The sequence below is a fragment of the Populus trichocarpa genome, chromosome 1, assembly GCF_000002775.5.
Source record: "Populus trichocarpa isolate Nisqually-1 chromosome 1, P.trichocarpa_v4.1, whole genome shotgun sequence".
Classification (NCBI taxonomy): domain Eukaryota; kingdom Viridiplantae; phylum Streptophyta; class Magnoliopsida; order Malpighiales; family Salicaceae; genus Populus; species Populus trichocarpa.
In genome coordinates this window covers 25,486,299-25,503,529 of record NC_037285.2, presented here as the reverse complement: position 1 = coordinate 25,503,529, position 17,231 = coordinate 25,486,299, and the positions used below count along the sequence as shown (strand labels likewise).

General features: G+C 35.4%; 3 protein-coding genes across 6 annotated transcripts; all 3 read left to right on the top strand.

Moving 5' to 3' along the window:
* The first annotated feature begins 241 nt into the window (after positions 1–241).
* On the top strand, positions 242–5,269 carry LOC7485717 (UDP-glucuronic acid decarboxylase 5). Of its 2 annotated transcripts, XM_024591167.2 has the most exons (14): positions 242–257; positions 371–455; positions 557–669; positions 1,516–1,602; positions 1,704–1,791; positions 2,474–2,565; positions 3,244–3,308; positions 3,387–3,475; positions 3,747–3,824; positions 3,907–4,000; positions 4,226–4,292; positions 4,404–4,467; positions 4,572–4,612; positions 4,750–5,269. In XM_024591167.2, the coding sequence occupies exons 3-14, from the start codon at positions 580–582 to the stop codon at positions 4,933–4,935; spliced, it is 1,041 nt and encodes a 346-aa protein (XP_024446935.1). In that variant the 5' UTR covers positions 242–257; positions 371–455; positions 557–579; the 3' UTR covers positions 4,936–5,269. The 2 variants fall into 2 exon arrangements, with proteins under 2 accessions (XP_024446935.1, XP_024446924.1); XM_024591156.1 differs by lacking the exon at positions 242–257 and having other exon boundaries at positions 352–455; positions 545–669.
* A 1,451-nt stretch (positions 5,270–6,720) lies between these two features.
* LOC7485718 (ACT domain-containing protein ACR9) lies at positions 6,721–10,843 on the top strand. The gene is made up of 6 exons (XM_002298333.4): positions 6,721–7,109; positions 7,191–7,400; positions 7,527–7,632; positions 8,182–8,533; positions 9,870–10,154; positions 10,498–10,843. Exons 1-6 carry the CDS (start codon positions 6,956–6,958, stop codon positions 10,642–10,644), a joined length of 1,254 nt encoding a protein of 417 aa, XP_002298369.1. The 5' UTR covers positions 6,721–6,955; the 3' UTR covers positions 10,645–10,843.
* Positions 10,844–11,823: 980 nt separating this feature from the next.
* On the top strand, positions 11,824–16,839 carry LOC7485719 (uncharacterized). 3 transcript variants are annotated; one of them, XM_024592314.2, is made up of 11 exons: positions 11,854–12,231; positions 12,532–12,616; positions 12,753–12,949; positions 13,979–14,061; positions 15,075–15,120; positions 15,238–15,294; positions 15,474–15,528; positions 15,603–15,703; positions 15,819–15,885; positions 15,985–16,118; positions 16,422–16,839. In XM_024592314.2, the coding sequence occupies exons 1-11, from the start codon at positions 12,136–12,138 to the stop codon at positions 16,593–16,595; spliced, it is 1,095 nt and encodes a 364-aa protein (XP_024448082.2). In that variant the 5' UTR covers positions 11,854–12,135; the 3' UTR covers positions 16,596–16,839. The 3 variants fall into 3 exon arrangements, with proteins under 3 accessions (XP_024448094.2, XP_024448082.2, XP_024448087.2); XM_024592319.2 differs by having other exon boundaries at positions 11,856–12,231; positions 15,819–15,882; XM_024592326.2 differs by lacking the exons at positions 15,819–15,885; positions 15,985–16,118 and having other exon boundaries at positions 11,824–12,231.
* Positions 16,840–17,231: the final 392 nt, after the last annotated feature.

The window sequence follows — 17,231 nt, the reverse complement described above, 5'->3', positions numbered from 1 at the left end:
ATCTTATGTTTTTTTTTTAAAAAAAAAAGTTATTGAATTCGAACCTTTTATTTATACACACTGCCTAATAGATAAAGTATTAAAAAAGAGAACTATCTTTTGTTGTATCTGGTTGGTGCAGCGTTTCATTATTGTTATCGAGGAGCTATCATTGATCGATGTCTGGTAGCCCATTTAACTTTTCGTAAAGTTTAAGGCTTTGAAATATTTCTGTTCTTTTTATTGGCAGGTGGGAGGAAGGCGACGTGAATCTGAAGGTTCTAATTATTTTATTTATTTTCTATTCAATATTTGGTGGAAGAAGTTTCGACGTTATAGAATATTATTATTACTGTAATGGTATTATAAATATCAGCCTCTGATTTCTCAGCTTTCGTCAATCACACAGCTGAGAGAGAGAAAGAGAGTAAATTCGGGCTTCTGGGTTGGGTTATATTCCTCTCATCTTACCTCTGGTACTCCATTTGATTTGATTTGTTCTGTAATCATTATTTGATCACAATTTGATGTGTATGTATATTTGATTGATGCTTAAATTTGATAGGATTGCGTATAGGTATTGGAGTGAGATCTGATCAAATGGCATCAAACGGAGACCATCAAACAACTGTGAAGCCTGTGAAGCCACCTCCAAGTCCATCTCCATTGCGAAATTCCAAGTTTTCTAAGGTGATTTTCGATTTTCTCTTTCATTTTTCCTTTTTTTTATGCCCATCTGGGTAGGCAGTCACAATTCTTTAAAAATTGCAATGCAGATATACTGCATTGCATGTATTACATTACATACCCTTAGTGGATTTTTTGACTGTATGATAACGACTTGCTTATAGAGAGAGAGAGGTGTGAGTGGTCCTACTTTTAAAAACATGTGGTGCAAGATCAAGAAAACTTAATCTTAATGGTGGTAATAGCTACTTGTTCTTTTCATAGATCTCTGTTTCTTTGAACTGCCTTCAATAATGGTGCAGCTAATTTCTTGAACTGATTCAACTTAAGTTAGATTCTTGGCGTATATAAATAATAAATCATGCTAAGTGCTGGAAACCAGTTTATGAAATTGGGTTTTTGAGATGATTTTCAATTTCCATTTCCACCGCCAAATAGGCGCATCGTAGTTGGAAAACAGTGATCAGTGATGTTGCTTAGAGGGCTACAAAGGCTATAAATTCTCTATACTAAATGAATTTGCAGCTGTTGATCTTTGAGGTCGTTGAGATCTTACAATACTATTGTTTCCTAGTTTTAGGTGGTGATTTAACTTCTTGTTCTCTAGCTTTGATAGAGCAGTCCTTTCCCGTTCTTAATATGGTTTTCAAATAGCGACTCTTTTTTTTCTGCTGCTTAGAAAAAAAAGCTTTATTTTGTTGCTTAACTAAATTTCGCACTTGCACCATAATGTCTGCCCTCATTGCTCCCAATTTTATCTTGTGATTATTAATATACTCTTGTGAATGAATTGCATTTGCAATTCAGTGTTCTCTATTTAGTCTTATTTCATTGCATTATTGATGGCAGTCCAATATGAGAATTTTGGTTACTGGAGGAGCTGGATTCATTGGATCTCACTTGGTCGACAAACTAATGGAAAATGAGAAAAATGAGGTCAGCATGTTCCCTTACCTAATTCAGCCTCAGTTTAAGGTTTTTGACAAATAATGATTTATTGTCCAATTTGATTAATGCGTCAAGTACATCATACTCAGGTTATTGTTGCTGATAACTACTTTACTGGATCTAAAGACAATCTTAGGAAATGGATTGGTCAGCCGAGGTTTGAGCTTATTCGTCATGGTATGCTCTTGTCTTCCAGTTTTTAGTTTTAAAAATTGACATCAAGTTTTTCCTTCCTTGTACAAGATACAATGCAGGTGTACTATTAGGTCCAGTTATTTATAGCTCTTGTGAATTAAGTTATGGTTTCACTTGGGTCCATAACTAGGTAAAGACCTTTATGAGATAGTGTCATGGTATCATCCTAGCTAGCAACTAAACATGAGAAGCTCCATGTAAAAGTTGACTTTCAAATTAGATTTGAATATTTTGTTATTCATCTTGTTTTTGATGGTAGGGCTTGATGCCAAGTGCATTTTAAACTAAAGGCCAGGAAGCAGGTTCCTGGGATCCGGACTCTTGAAATTGCCCTACCTTTATGTTTTTGCCTAAAGTGGTTGTTCTTATATGCCAAACTTAGTAGCTCTTTTTATAAGTGCATTACTTTCTACCACTGCAGTAGATAATGGCACTCACTGCACTATGAAAGAATAAGTGGGACAAAAGAAAATAATGGTAATCTACAAGTTCGACAAAGAATCTTCCATATGTTGCATCAAGGCCATTGAGATTTTGCGATTCAGCATTGATAAGAGTTTCTGAGGAGTTTGGCATACTATTATCAATGTATTTTCTGTTGCCTTTTATTTTTATGATATCAGAATGTTAATGAAAATAACTTGTTTCTTTTTGTTCTTCCTAGATGTCACGGAGCCATTGTTGGTTGAGGTCGATCAGATTTATCATCTTGCATGCCCTGCTTCTCCCATTTTTTATAAATACAATCCTGTAAAGGTGTGTATATGTGCTATGTTGTTGCTAATTTACAATATTTTTTCAATTTATCTTTTATAAATACTCGTTCTTTGCTCTCTGCTAATTGCACATCAAGTCTCTTGTGCCTCAACATGATAACTTGATTTTCTACTCCAGTCCTTGTCCACCATTTCCTTTCTTCTCTTTTGTTTTTCTTTTTTTTAGAGGGTATCCATCATCCTTTCTCTGGCATTTGTAAATATTTTAATTTTGTGAAACCATGGTCCATCAATTAGTACTTATTTACACCCTCCTTAATTTTGCAACCAACAACCCCAGCTCCGTGATCAAGCAATGCTAAATAACCATCCATTAACAACCAGTTAGGTTGGAGTCATTTGACTATCATAAGTTTGGAATAATCTATTTTGAATCTTTGTGTTACCTATTTGTGCTGCCTGCCTGTGTCTTGTTTTAATCTTTCTGGGAAAATGAGTTTCTTAGTGAGCCTTGACACCTGATGTCACTAGATTGGTCCCATTTTCAGCCAGCCTCAGGAGGTAGAATAGGAAACAGTATGAGCCATGGTTGTTCTTCACATAAAACATGTCTCTCATACGTCACCAATTTAGTTTAATTGCTATAAATGCTCCTATAACTAGGAATATGTATTGAACCTTGGGACATTTTAACTTGGAAGCGTGTGATATCTTGCAGACAATAAAAACAAATGTGATTGGCACGCTGAACATGCTGGGTCTTGCCAAGCGAGTTGGAGCAAGGTTACGGGATCATATTTTGTATTATTATTTTTAAAACTATCAATGAATGTGTTGACTCATTTATGATATTGGGAGCAGAATCTTGCTTACATCTACTTCAGAGGTATATGGTGATCCACTTGTGCACCCTCAACCTGAGAGCTACTGGGGCAATGTTAATCCAATTGGTATGTTCAGTCATTGACCAAGCCAATTTTTCTTGCATTTTCACTGTTCAATTAAGATGGGAGTTTCTTTGAACTAGCTCCTTGTTGATGGGCTTGCTCTTGTAGCAAGCTTTGCGTTCATTTGATGCATGGATCGTGTATATATCTTCACCATCTGGTCCAATGCATTGTTTTTTAAGTTCTCTGCAACTCTGCATTATAAATTATGTAAGAATGATCATTGCATTGTAGCATTGTTTTAACATCAAGTTCATCCTCTTTTGTGCAATAGGGGTTCGGAGCTGCTATGATGAGGGGAAGCGTGTGGCTGAGACATTGATGTTTGACTATCATAGGCAACATGGGATAGGTAAATATGTAAACTTTCTCCATATGGAACCGAGTTTTCCTTGGTAATAATTTTGCTGACATAGTTTCTTTAATGTTGATAGAAATTCGCATTGCTAGAATTTTCAACACATATGGACCGCGTATGAATATTGATGATGGGCGTGTTGTGAGCAACTTCATTGCTCAAGCACTTCGGTAAGTCCTTGTTCTGTCATGGGTATCAGTGTGTTCGTAGCTTTATTTGCTGCAGCTTTAGTTGACAAGAAGTCTAGGTCCATGCTTTTGTTTCACCATCCTTGTGGTTTCTAATGAAAATTCCTGATGCTTTGTTTTATAAAAAGTTCTTTAGATATTGGGTAAAAAATTCTGCATATGTCCCATAGCTTTTAATTTACAGTAGTATCTTTTGAATTTGTGTAGTGGTGAACCATTGACAGTTCAAAAGCCTGGAACTCAAACTCGCAGTTTCTGCTACGTCTCTGACATGGTATGCAGAAAACACACACACACATGTATATATGCATCTGTATCAACTTCAACCTCGCGTGATATCCAATGGGGCTAATAGAGTCTCAAATGCTTGCTTAAAATGTATCAGGTTGATGGCCTTATTCGCCTCATGGAAGGAGAGAACACTGGACCAATCAACATTGGAAACCCAGGTATGTTTGTGCTTGCATAGAAAAGCTTGGACTCGTCATTATATCCCAATATCATGTACATATTTCTCGCTATTTACCTCGTTGTTCTTTCTGTACATTTCCAGGGGAATTTACCATGACCGAGCTTGCTGAGACAGTGAAGGAGGTTAGTTTCCAATGTTGCCCCCCCCTCCCTTTCTGAGCCAAAATATCCAGCGTGCACTTCACAGTTCGACAACATCTGTGTTGAAGCAGTATGGTCGTAGTTTTGTTATTGACAAACGTTAACCTCTTTTTTTCCAGCTTATTAATCCTGGTGTGGAGATAAACATGGTGGAGAATACTCCTGATGATCCAAGACAGAGGAAACCTGACATTACAAAGGCAAAGGCATTGTTGGGATGGGAACCAAAAGTTAAGTTGCGGGATGGCCTTCCCCTCATGGAGGAGGACTTCCGGCTGAGGCTTGGAGTCTCCAAAAAGAAGTGAAAAACTATCACTGATACTGAAGATGAGCAGTGCTACAATTTTCGTGTGCCGAACATTGATGTTTCTTTCTCCTTGAGTATACCATTGCATCTGCCCTAGTTCAGTGTCATGTTTTAGGAAATAAGCGGTGATCATGAGCGTGGCCTTTGCCCTGATCTTATAGTTAATACAATTACCACCAATATCATGTTTTCATAATCTTACTTTTCAGTTCGATTCATTCATTGTTGTTGCAACTTGTTGCCCTGAGTTTTGATGAAATTATGACTGGTAAATTTTAAACTTTTTTTTTTCTTGAAATAATGAGCAATATCATATGAACTATGTTGATATACTTGCTGCTTTACATCTGGACAACAATTCTCTTTACATGAGAGACCTTCGAGATGTCTTTATTGTCTAACGAAAGCACACTTGCGGTTGTTATCCCCGAGGATTCATATGTGGGAGGTTACTACTCTCTATTTATCACTCATTTATTTAATAGGGTGGCTGAAGCTTAACCAAGTTTGTCTATATTTTATTAAAATGAGTTTTTACACCGAGTAGCTTAATTTAAGTCTAAATTGTATATACTGTAACCACAAAAACTCTCTGAAATATCATTAAGATAAAATATGATGACTAAAATAAATTGTTGGAAATGAATTCTTAAGGGTGTGTTTGGAATTGTGGTGACGGTTCAAAGTATTTTTCATTTAAAAATACATTAAAATAAAAAAAATTATTTTTTAAAAATTATTTTTGATATCAACACATTAAAACGATCTAAAATCATAAAAAAAATTATTTAAACAAAAAAAATTTAAATTTAAAAAAACATGATTTACACCACATTTCCATACACTATTGAAAACTTCATGCATCATCATTATGCAACAAACATGTTACGATACCATACGCATTGCATTGTTCTATCAATCCAAGATTTGATGTAAAAAAAATTAATTTATTATTAAATCATGGATTTAAATTAAAAAATATATTATTAAATCACGAATTTAGATTGAAAAATATCTCGATATTCATATATATTTAGATTTAATAAGAATAATTTAATGAGATTAATAAAACCTGACTTAATTAGGTTTTAAATCAATTAAAGCTTAAAAAGGAAGGGAAACGACCATCCCTTCCTGCATCATCATTATGCACTAAACAAATTACAATAATATATGAATAATATATGTTGCACATGTTTTTTTAATATGGTTTATTATAATTCAATATCATATATTATATATTCTTGTATCTATCAATTATCCAGGATTTAATTAAAAAAACTTAATTTATTAGAATTTCATATTTAAATTGGAAAATATTTTAATCTTTATTTATTTAAATTTGATAAAAATAATTTGATAGAAATAATAAAATCTAATGAAATTAGGAATTTAATAGTGATTTTATAATAAAACATGTTCAATTAAAACTTAAAAAAAATAATAAAGTAACCGACAATCATCACAAGCAAAATATAGCCACATGCATCCATGTTCATGGTTCTGGCAGGGAATTTTTTATCTCACACTCTAGTTCGAATTTTTGTGTGTATGTTTGTTATTAATGTGATGTTTTACTTGTTTATTGGGCTTGCAAGGTGTTTAATGAATCTAGAAATTAGTCGTAATGTATGTAAGCTGACCGAACAACTGAATTATATATATATATATATATATATATATATATATATATATATATTTTGTCCGACCAACAAATTCTAAAAATTAATCACTGTATAAATCTCTTCAATAACTTTAAAAAAATTCAAACTCATAAAGCAAATTCAAAATCTAACTATCTTCATCAACATAACGTGGATCGCCTCCTCTCTCTCGTCTCTGTAATCACATTAGCTGTAACTAAAAATAGTAAAAAGGAACAGCCTCCCCCTCCCCCTCCCCCTCCCCCTCCATCTTTCTTTCCCCTTGTTAGCCTTTCCAGTTTCTAGATTTTACTAGAAAGTCAAGCCCTTCAGAAGAAAACACAATCTGATTTTGACCGGGGTTTGCCGGAGGAGATGGAAGTGCCAAGCGACGACGCTGTTTTGATCGAGAAAGGAAAGAAGGCAGGAGATCCTCACGTGATCACCGTTAATTGTCCCGACAAGACCGGCCTTGCCTGCGATATTTTTCATGTAATTCTTGACTATGGACTTTACATTACCAAAGGAGGTAGTTATTCTTACCAATATTATTTGGTTTTGTTTTTATTAATTAATTATTACAATTATTGAAGTGATAATTATGGAGCAGATGTTTCAACTGATGGGAAATGGTGCTACATAGTACTCTGGGTGGTTCCACACTCACGGTCCATTATAAGATGGACTCATTTGAAGAACAGACTTTTATCTGTATGCCCTTCATGTTCGGTCTCCTTTTACTGGAACCAGCAGCAATCCAAGTCTTGTCCGGTTTACTTGTTGAAGTTCTTTAGTCTCGACAGGAAAGGATTGCTGCATGGTAATTAATAGAGTACATTTTTATTTTTTTTAATCTTTGCTTTCGTCTATGCTTACTGCTTCCTTGGGTTAGTCTGATGATGATAATTCTATCTCTGATGCAATTTGAAAATGTTTTTCTTGTTAGATGTTAATCAGGTTTTGTGTGAGCTGGAGCTAACAATCCAGAGGGTCAAAGTTACTACAACCCCAGATGGCAGAGTCTTGGACCTCTTTTTCGTTACTGATAAACTGTAAGATTTTTCTCTTTTGGAATTTATTCGAATTCCTGTCTTGGGTGGGGTCAATCTTGATTTTTTCTACTGTATAAGGAGAATTCTGTCCTGCCTTTTAATTCAAGTCAATGGAAAAATTGTCTAAACCACTCACTGCATATCTTAGGCCTTGAGTTACTGAGGGCTGAGGTAACGTAAGCTAGTACTTCCTTGGTTTTTTGTTATGGAGTTTGAGTGAATAGAGATGGCAGCTACTTTGTTATCCTTGGAACCTATCATCTACCGTGCCTATTTATGGCATGGTTCTTCCCAAGTTTTTGCTGACCTACCAATTTTTTTCATGAACAATTGACAATGACATGATAAGAATGATGATCTATACTTCGTAGTGAAGTGAATGGTTGTTCGTGGAAGTCGAAGATATGGCTAGATTCTGTCTGATGTCCATCAGGTCATTGAACACTTCTCTGAATCGATCATGAGATCAATTGTAATTAAAAACCCAGGAGTCTGGGCTGGATTTTGTGGGTGTATTAATCTCCATTCTATTCCAAAATTTTGTTACAGGGAGCTATTACACACAAAGCAACGACAAGATGAGACATGTGAACAATTGCATGCTGTACTAGGTGAATCATGTATCAGTTGTGAACTTCGATTGGCAGGGCCCGAGTATGAATGTCTTCAGGGCATGTCTTCTCTTTCTCCTGTTATTGCAGATGAATTATTTCATTGTGAGATATCAGATAAAGAAATCCATTCACGAGCTCTTAGCCCAGATATGATGAAATTGAAAAGGACAGATGTAATGATAGACAATTCACTGAGCCCTGCTCATACGCTGCTTCAAGTGCATTGTGTTGATCACAAGGGTCTTCTTTATGATGTGATGAGAACTTTAAAAGACTGCAATATACAGGTATGGATTTGCATCTTCCACCATATTTATCCAATATATATTTTTAGGATTAACTAGATTCTGTCCATTGTTAGTATTTTAAGTTTATCACTATGGTGAACTTAGGATGGGCCCTTAATCATTTCATGCTGCGAATGTTTCTGTGCCGGCATTGACAAGACAGCACCAGTTACCTAAACTTGTTAGGTTTCTATATTGGCCCAGCTGTAACAAACTTGATAATTTAGGTTAATAGTAATAGTAATTTTATTGAGTTTAAAAAAAATGATTACAAAAATGTAGTTGAAAAAAAGATAAAAGATAGTTTTTGAGTACATTTGAGGTTGCTCAGGTCTTCATAGGACATATTTGAGATTGTTTATTCCTCCCATGACTTAGTAGAAAGTCCCCATGAGTTTTTTCATCCTCTTTTTTCCATAGCCTATAATTTTATTTAAATAGAAGATAAATTCAAACAGATTAAAATTTAAATGTTAAAGATTCTAATCTGATAACTTTAAATTTTAATGGAAGTAAATCAAGGCTATGACTGTCACAATTCTACCCCCATTAAAAACCTTGCCCTCTAGATTAGATAGGTTCCTTTAGCTAACTTGTTTTGAAGTTGCCGCACTGGTTCTTTCAAAATTCTTTGTTGAGTTTGTCGGCGTAGTTGTTGCTCCTCCTGTTGTTTCATGCAGGCAACTGCTTTAATAAGTTATGATATCCTTGTTATCATGGATCTACTGTTCTGATACCAATTGTAACAAATTTGATAATTCAAGATGATAACAAGAGCACTTTTATTGAATTAAAAGAGATTAACTACAAAGACCTAATTCATAAAAGAAAAAAGATAGTTTCTGAGCATATTTGAGGTTGTCCGGTTCTCTATAAAAGCATATTCAAAGTTGTCCAATTCTCTTATGATTTAATTGAAAGCCCATAAGTTTTTCCATCCTCTTTTTTTTGTAGCCTAGAAATCTATTTAAATAGAAAAGAAATTCAAACAAATTCAAATTTAAATTATCTTAACATGATTACTTTAAATTTAAATAGGAGTAAATCAAAGATAGGACTGTTACACCAGCCTACCCCTTCCCCTAAATAAAGGGGTCAGCAGCAAAATTTAGAACTAGATGTGAAAAGATGCATATCATTGAAATGCAATAGCTTCCAAAAAGAAGGGTTTATTATAAAAAGAAGGATTACATGGAAGGCTGAGCCAAATTCGTTATGATCAGATTATTCCATCTTCTACCTTCTTGAAATTGTGTTAGCACTTAGTGCATTGATGCAGAGAAGGATAATATTGTCATTTTATTCGCCCATATTGTTTGCTATTTTTCTGATACAGATAGCTTATGGTCGATTCTCACTGGTGACCAATGGTCATCGTGATTTAGACCTATTTATTCAGCAAAAGGATGGAAAAAAGATAGTGGATCCTGAGAAGCAAAGTGCCTTGTGTTTTCGTTTGAAGGTTGAAATGCTTCATCCATTACGTGTGGTTATAGCAAACCGAGGACCAGATACTGAACTTCTAGTTGCTAATCCAGTCGAGCTATCTGGAAAGGGAAGACCCAGAGTATTCTATGATATTACACATGCTCTAAAAGCACTTGGGATCTGCATATTTTCGGTAAGAAGTCATTGCATTAGAAAGAAAAACTCAAAGATGCATCTGCACATTGCATCTTCATTCAACTTGCCTTGGAGTTTTTGAATGGGAAATTATGCAATGCATAGGACAGTTCCAATGTGGCTTGGAATTAGGGCACTAGAATGCTTTATAAGCAATTTACTGATCCTATTTCCTTCTATCTCTGATGCAACTGTTATTATTAATATAATAGAACAACATTATAATGAAGAGGCTGATAACTTCATGTCAGTTGCCAAGTGCAGATGGAAATCTGAATTCAGTTCTAAAGTTTCCCATAAACAGTGAAATATTTCTAACGCTTTGCAATTTTGGTTCTTAGGCTGAAATAGGAAGGTATTCAACCTCTGATCGTGAATGGGAGATATACAGATTTCTTCTCGAGGAGAACTGCGAATTTCAGTTATCAAATATGATGGCTAGAAATCAGATTGTGGATAAAGTTAGAAGAACACTGATGGGTTGGTGAGTTTATTCATTTTGTGTGTACTTTGGTTCTAGTAGCTGTTGCTTCCTAAGATTTTTCGCTTGGCTCTGCATTTTATGGTATGCAGACCATTTGTACAGTGTGCACATTCCAATTTATGTTATGTAAAGACGGCTTGTATTCTCAAATCACCTTACACTTACTGGTCGAGTGGTTATACAGTGGTCTTATTTCCTGTTGATTGTGAAACCTTCGCTGCATTGCAGTTTAAGTTGGAAGATGATATATTATACTCAGATGCAAACGAAGTTTCTCAAAAATCAGTCTATAATATGGTCACATGACTGCAGCAGAATTATCGGTGAAGACCATGAATCCTCGACGTTCTTGAATGCCATCCTAAATTGTTCTAATTGCTAAAATTGATTCTGGAGCTTCTGGGGTTTGTAAGAAGCTAGGCGTATTTCTGTCGGATTAATTTGGTGTGTTAGTTATGTTGATATGCATTGCACCTCTCCATTGCTCAGTGTTTCATAGCAGAAGGAACATGTGAGTGCTGTTTGGGTAGTTGTTGCATCGATTACCTTTCTTTGCCTAAAAGGAAAATAAGCAGCTGGTGGAGGTATCTTCCATTGATCAGGACTTGGAAGTCGTAAAGCCCCCATGTGAATTCAAGGCAATATGAACCCCAAGGTAAAAGATCATCTCTTGGGGACAAGAAACTATTGCTTCTCCGTAAGCTTTGCTTTGCGAACACACAAAGCAAAACCTTTAAAGCCCCTTTTTTCTCAATCACTAGTGCTCAATTATGTTCGTGTTATTCAAATTCGTCATTCTCAATATCTTTGTGCATTTGTCATTTTGTTTTTTTCTTAAAAAGAAAAAAGAAAAACAGATCTTTGTGGGGTTTTCTATAAACTTGATCAAAACCCTATATTTCTAAATTCATCCACAGCTCCTTGCTTTCATCAATTATGTTCTTATTCAATTTTATTTATTTTTTTATTTTTTTTTAAAGAGACAGATGAAGATAGAGTAGGTAAGGTGATAAGATTCTATCAGGAAAAGAGGTGTATTTGGACAAAAAGAAAAAATACTTATTGAGAATGGTTGATGATAATCAACATGTCGAGTGACTACTTAAGGATTTATTACACCGCAAGGACTAATTCATTAGTTTTGATTAACTACGGGGCTAAGTTATAATTAACTCCTAATTTATCCTCCTAACATAATCCAAAGCGACCACCGTTACCTTGGACGAGCAATATAAGCATTATTGTAACTTACGTGCCCGGTCTCGTCAAGACCAAACAGTGACACGTCGCTTAATCCCCTTTAAAAATTAAAAAAGAAGCTGTGTTCTAGATTATTGAATTGAATGCAGGAGGAAGAGAAGCTTCTCGTTTAGTTTCGCAAGAGACGAGAATTTGATTGTTTTCTTGGGTCGGAATTTATTTATCAGGCTAGGGAGGGAGATTTTTGGATCCAATGGTTGAAGATTGTTGTTAAGATAGTAAATTAGATAAAGAAATGAAAATGGAAAAGACAAGTTTAACGACGCCAGGAACTGGAAGTTCATCTTATCTGAAGGCTCTCACCGTTGAAATCGAGAAAAAGCTGCAAAGGGTTCCTTCCTTCTCTTGCACTCTATTTTCCATTTCTTTATTTTGGATCCTTTTGTTTACCATCGTCATCATGTAGTCAAGCGGATTAAGGAAAGTTTTTTACACTCAGATTTAAATCAAGATTTGATAATTTTTTGTCCTAATAGAGAATTTGCTTAGCTAGAGGGCTATAGGGTGGGTGGGTTTTTTTTTTTTTTCATTTCTTGCTTGAGAATCAATCCAATGTTTGTTTTACAGAGTAAGATTGAGTGTCCTTATTTCATAGAAAAAAATTACGTGATGTTTTAGTAACCAATTGCAGGCACTAGCTTCTGCATCTCAGAGACCGAACTTGTTACAAGAATTGTTTGCTGACATTGCTTTGGAAGTTGATGATCGCGCTCGAGGTCAGTTAAAACTAGATGTTTTTATCAATTTGTGTTAATGGGCTGTTGTTGTTTCTCATTTTTTCCTATTATATTATGCACATTTTTTATTGTTCCATAACCACTGGATTTTTTCTTGCGTTGACATCGAACACAGGTATAATTTTCAGCAGGGAAGAAGATGAAATTTCTCCTGCTGAAGATGCTGCTGATGGCCAATTGTGCTTTTACGATGTGCTTGCTGATTATTATGTTTGGGTGCCTGAGAGTGGAAAACAAATTCTTCATTTGATTGTCCAACTCTGGAGCCAGTCATTTGCATCACATATTTTCTCTCTTTTGTTCCATAAATGGGTATGCAATCTTGGCTGAGTTCCAGTAATGTTTGTTCTCTTTTCCATCCACAAAGAATCACAACACAACAAGTCTTTTGAGAGCTTGATATAAACCCATATTTTCCACGCCTGGTTGCTTGTTGAATGTCAAGCAAGGAAGCCTCTCAAGATTTCTTCTTTGCTGCTGTCTGTATTCGTTGCATATGTAGGTCGTCAAGTTGATTTATTGTTTGCTGTTCCTTCGTTGCAATGCAATTTATTTGAACTTCCCAATGACAAAACAGTGTAGGCTCTGGCAGGTTGTAATTTTGACTGTTCCAAACTTGATGAAATATAATATAGAATTGCTTGCAATGGAAAACGTGGAAATGAAAAGGGGTTGAAATTTCTCTTTTAGCTGTGAAGGAAAAAGAAAAAAAATACTTGTTTCTCAATCTATGCTAGATTTCTTTACATTTCAAATTCTTTCCTTAAGGTGCACGACTGCTATTATTAACCACTATTCACATAAATTGTGGATTTAAGAGATACCAATAGTGTCTTGTATTCCAGGGTAGACGCTATTTTCACATTTGACATGTCTTGGATCTTTGGCAGAGATTCCTAACATGTGCGAACCATGTTTTGTGGCTTCTACGGTTAGATTAGGCCTTGTTTCATCATTTTAGACATTGTTTCATCATTTATGTGTTATTGTTCAAAATTAGAAGTTATTATATTCAAGTTTGGGCTTAAATGACATACCAATTTTGGGTTTTCACTTGATTTGGGAAGGTGTTGCTATTTAAAAAGAAAATAAGTGGTTTGACATTTGAGCAATAATTTAGTTAAGTTTATTTCCTGAATCTGTGTTTTTGTTGAATTCAGATGTGTGTGTGGTTGAAGGTTATCATATGGGTTGCATGAATGCAATTCGAAAGTTTATGTTTCTTTTTTATTGTTGACCATCCAGATTTATTTGAAACATTAAAATCTTATTGGAAATTATAGTTCTATATTCCATCAGTGGTGACCATATAACATCGAGTTGCACTCATGTTTTCTGCAGCTTTTTGAAGCTCAGCTGGATAATACTGAAGTACTTGTTCGTTTCTCATCTGCTCTTGTTCAAGGTGCTACAAATGTTTTGTGGTAAGAATATCAGCAAGCTTTGGATGGTAGTCATTTAGTGGCTACTAGGAATCAAAGGATTTTGAAGTTGAATTGGGCTGCTAATTACTAATGAATGTTGGGAACTCTGTCTATCATGTTGATCAATACATGAAATATTAAAGGAATTGAGTTTTATTCTCCATTTGCCTTTTCTTTTCCTGAATATAGATGGGGAAATATTGTTAATTTTGAAGGTGACACTCTTCGGGATTCAGAATTCTATTTACTTCATATGTTTTTTTCTTTTTCTTCTTCTTTCCAGATGGGTTTGGGTTGAAATATGAAATCAATTTAGTTTAGGGAAATTGGTGTTTTGACTATTGGATCGCAACTAATTAAAATTCTAACTGCTTAGAGCAAGTGGTATATGCCATTCTGTGAAGGGGATTATATTTTTACAAGAGAAAGGAGGTTAAGGTGTCCTACCATTCATTGGAGAAATGGTTCAGGAAAAAAGAAATGAAGAAAGGAAAAGGAATTTTGGTATTCATTTAGCTTCTGGTATTTCCATCAACCTCTTAAGTTGTTTGATTGTGCTAACTTTAATTCCTGATATCCTGCTGTTATTGAAACCTTTGCTCCTTGGCAGTTTAACCTATTTCTAAGTGGCTTAACATTACATTAGCTGAGTCCGTCCTTGCCTTTTCATTTCTTTTTATCTTGAACCAAATTTCTGGATCTCTCACATCCAAAATTTGGTACCACCACTGAAAATCCATTTTTTCAGAGGGAGACATGGCAAACCAAATTATTGGAGTGCCTTAATATCATAAGTTTCTAGTAAAGTTTCACATATTATTGAGTGCTGTTGATAAAAGTTGCACGTCCAGTTAATTACTGTACAAACAAGCCATCAGTAGAATCGTACACTTGGATTTGACAAACAACGTATTTTCCCTTTCCATGTTGTTGGGTTGAAGATATATCGCTGCATATTCTATTCTCCCATTCCAAGCATGCAACAATGACTTGAACCTGGTAAAACTTTGCAGGATTGACATCCAAACAAACAAAAGGCATTTCCAGTCCCTATTTCAGGCAAGTGTCCTTCCAACAATGTAATGTAATCCCTCCTACTGGATATACATGGTAGAATTACGGTCTCTGTATAATTATTTCATCTTCCTCCTTAACCTTTGTCCCTGTTAATTTCAGTATCTCCTTGAGGAAGTTGCCTTGGAGCCTATGCGGTTGAACAGAATTCCAGTGCAGGTCAGGCATTGATGTTTCACTCTTACATGGCTTTTTTGTTCTGCATGCTTGCCTTTGATTGCACGCCTAGAAATATTATGGCGTGGACTTTGAAATTATCATTTAGTTGGCATATGTAGTGAAAATTTCCTTGAACAGCGTTTGCATTGCAAAATAATGTCAGTCTTCCATTAAATCAGGCCCAGAGGGAACTGTTTCTTTTACTCTCAAGGTTCATACTCTTTTACAACTCAGGTAAGCTGTATAGATTGTATAGATTCAATCTTGAACAACAAATGGGTTGTCATTTTCTTATATGGTCTATGCAGTTGACAAGATCGACAGCTTCTTAAAACAATTTCCTATTTTTCCAAATGCTTTCTTGGTTGGTGGTCCAGCAGACTTCTTTGTTATTGAACTTGCAGATCAGGTATATTCTATAATCAGTCCTCAGGGCATTTGTTTTTGATGAGTGGGTTTACTTTCTTGCCTGTAGAGAATACATTTGCGTATTCATATGGTCTCCAAATTCTTTTGCTTGTCAGCTTCAAAAGTTAAAGGTGGAGCCAGTTCTATTGCATTACCTTTCACAAATTAAAGTTCTCCAAGGTGGTATTATTCATCTCTTTTCAAAAAATAGTGTCTAACATTGAACTGACCTGATATAATTGCACGTTATTCTGAGTAGGGTAGTGTAATTAATTTCTGCAGGCATGGAATTGAGAATGACCACAAGTACAAGATTAAAGGCATGTTTGTATAGCTTTACTTCTCCGGGCGGTCCAATGTATCCCACTAGAGCTGTCCGTCATGCTGCCTGGGATGCTTTGGATTTGCTTTTTCCCGTGAGTGCTTTTTTCCCTGGTTGCTAGTAGCGTCTACCCAGTTACTTGGCAAATTTCATTAATGAACTGTCATGAAAGTGCATATTTAGGTATTGAATTTATAATCAACAAGTCATTTTTTATGCAATGTGGTATTTGTATCAAATGATACGATCCTTGAGATGATGAGGTGCATTTACAGCTTTTTTTTATCATGCCTGAATAATTATTGACTTGGAAAAGAAACTTGAGTTGATGCATGATCCCACATTCCTAGTGCATACCTGTCATGTTTTTGGCAATGATATTAATTGTCCGCCACAGGTTGGACGGTATCCTCGGCATTTCATAAGCCTGTTTTTTCGACTGCTATATCCATGGTACTGGCCATCTTCATGTTGGAACTTCATAATATCTTGCATCAAGGCCGTATTCTATTCTCTGCTGAGGCTGTTGTTTTCTAGTTGGGATAAGCTGAGAGAGCCAAAGAACTGCTAAACGCTGATGCCAAAATCAGCTACCCTGAAGCTTACACTTGCTCTTTCAGCTTGAATATGTGTAGCATTTCATGTTATTTTGTGTTGTACAAGTGCTTTCATTTTGCTTGAGTTACCCTCCCATTTTAGTCTTTTGAGGGTAATTTCCATATATATGTTAGTTTTCTGACATATATATTATAATTGGATGCATAACTAAATTGTATTCTTGACATTACTCTAACTGGTCAAGTTTATTTGAATTATCTGTGATGTTTGAATGGAATACTTCCAGAAAAGCATCTGCACGCTATTTTCAAAGCACCGGCAGGGCTGCATTGAACTTAAAAGTTCGGTTAACTTTGAACTCCGAAACAGATGTAACGGTGTTTGAATGGACATGGAACTGCGGTGGTAAGATCCGCAAGGGATATGGGAAGAAAAACTGTGGAAAAGCAGCCTGATTCCAGAAAAATTGGTGGAGAATAACCTGACGTTTACAAATTTCTGTTGAGGAACAGCGTGTGAACTTGACGGGGAGTGAGCTCTAGCCTTTTTTTTTCTTTTTTGAAGCGGACATGTAGAACACCTTTAGTATAAAAGACATGCTCCGGCACAAAAATCCAAAAAAGAAGATAATAGAAATGACAAGAGGCTT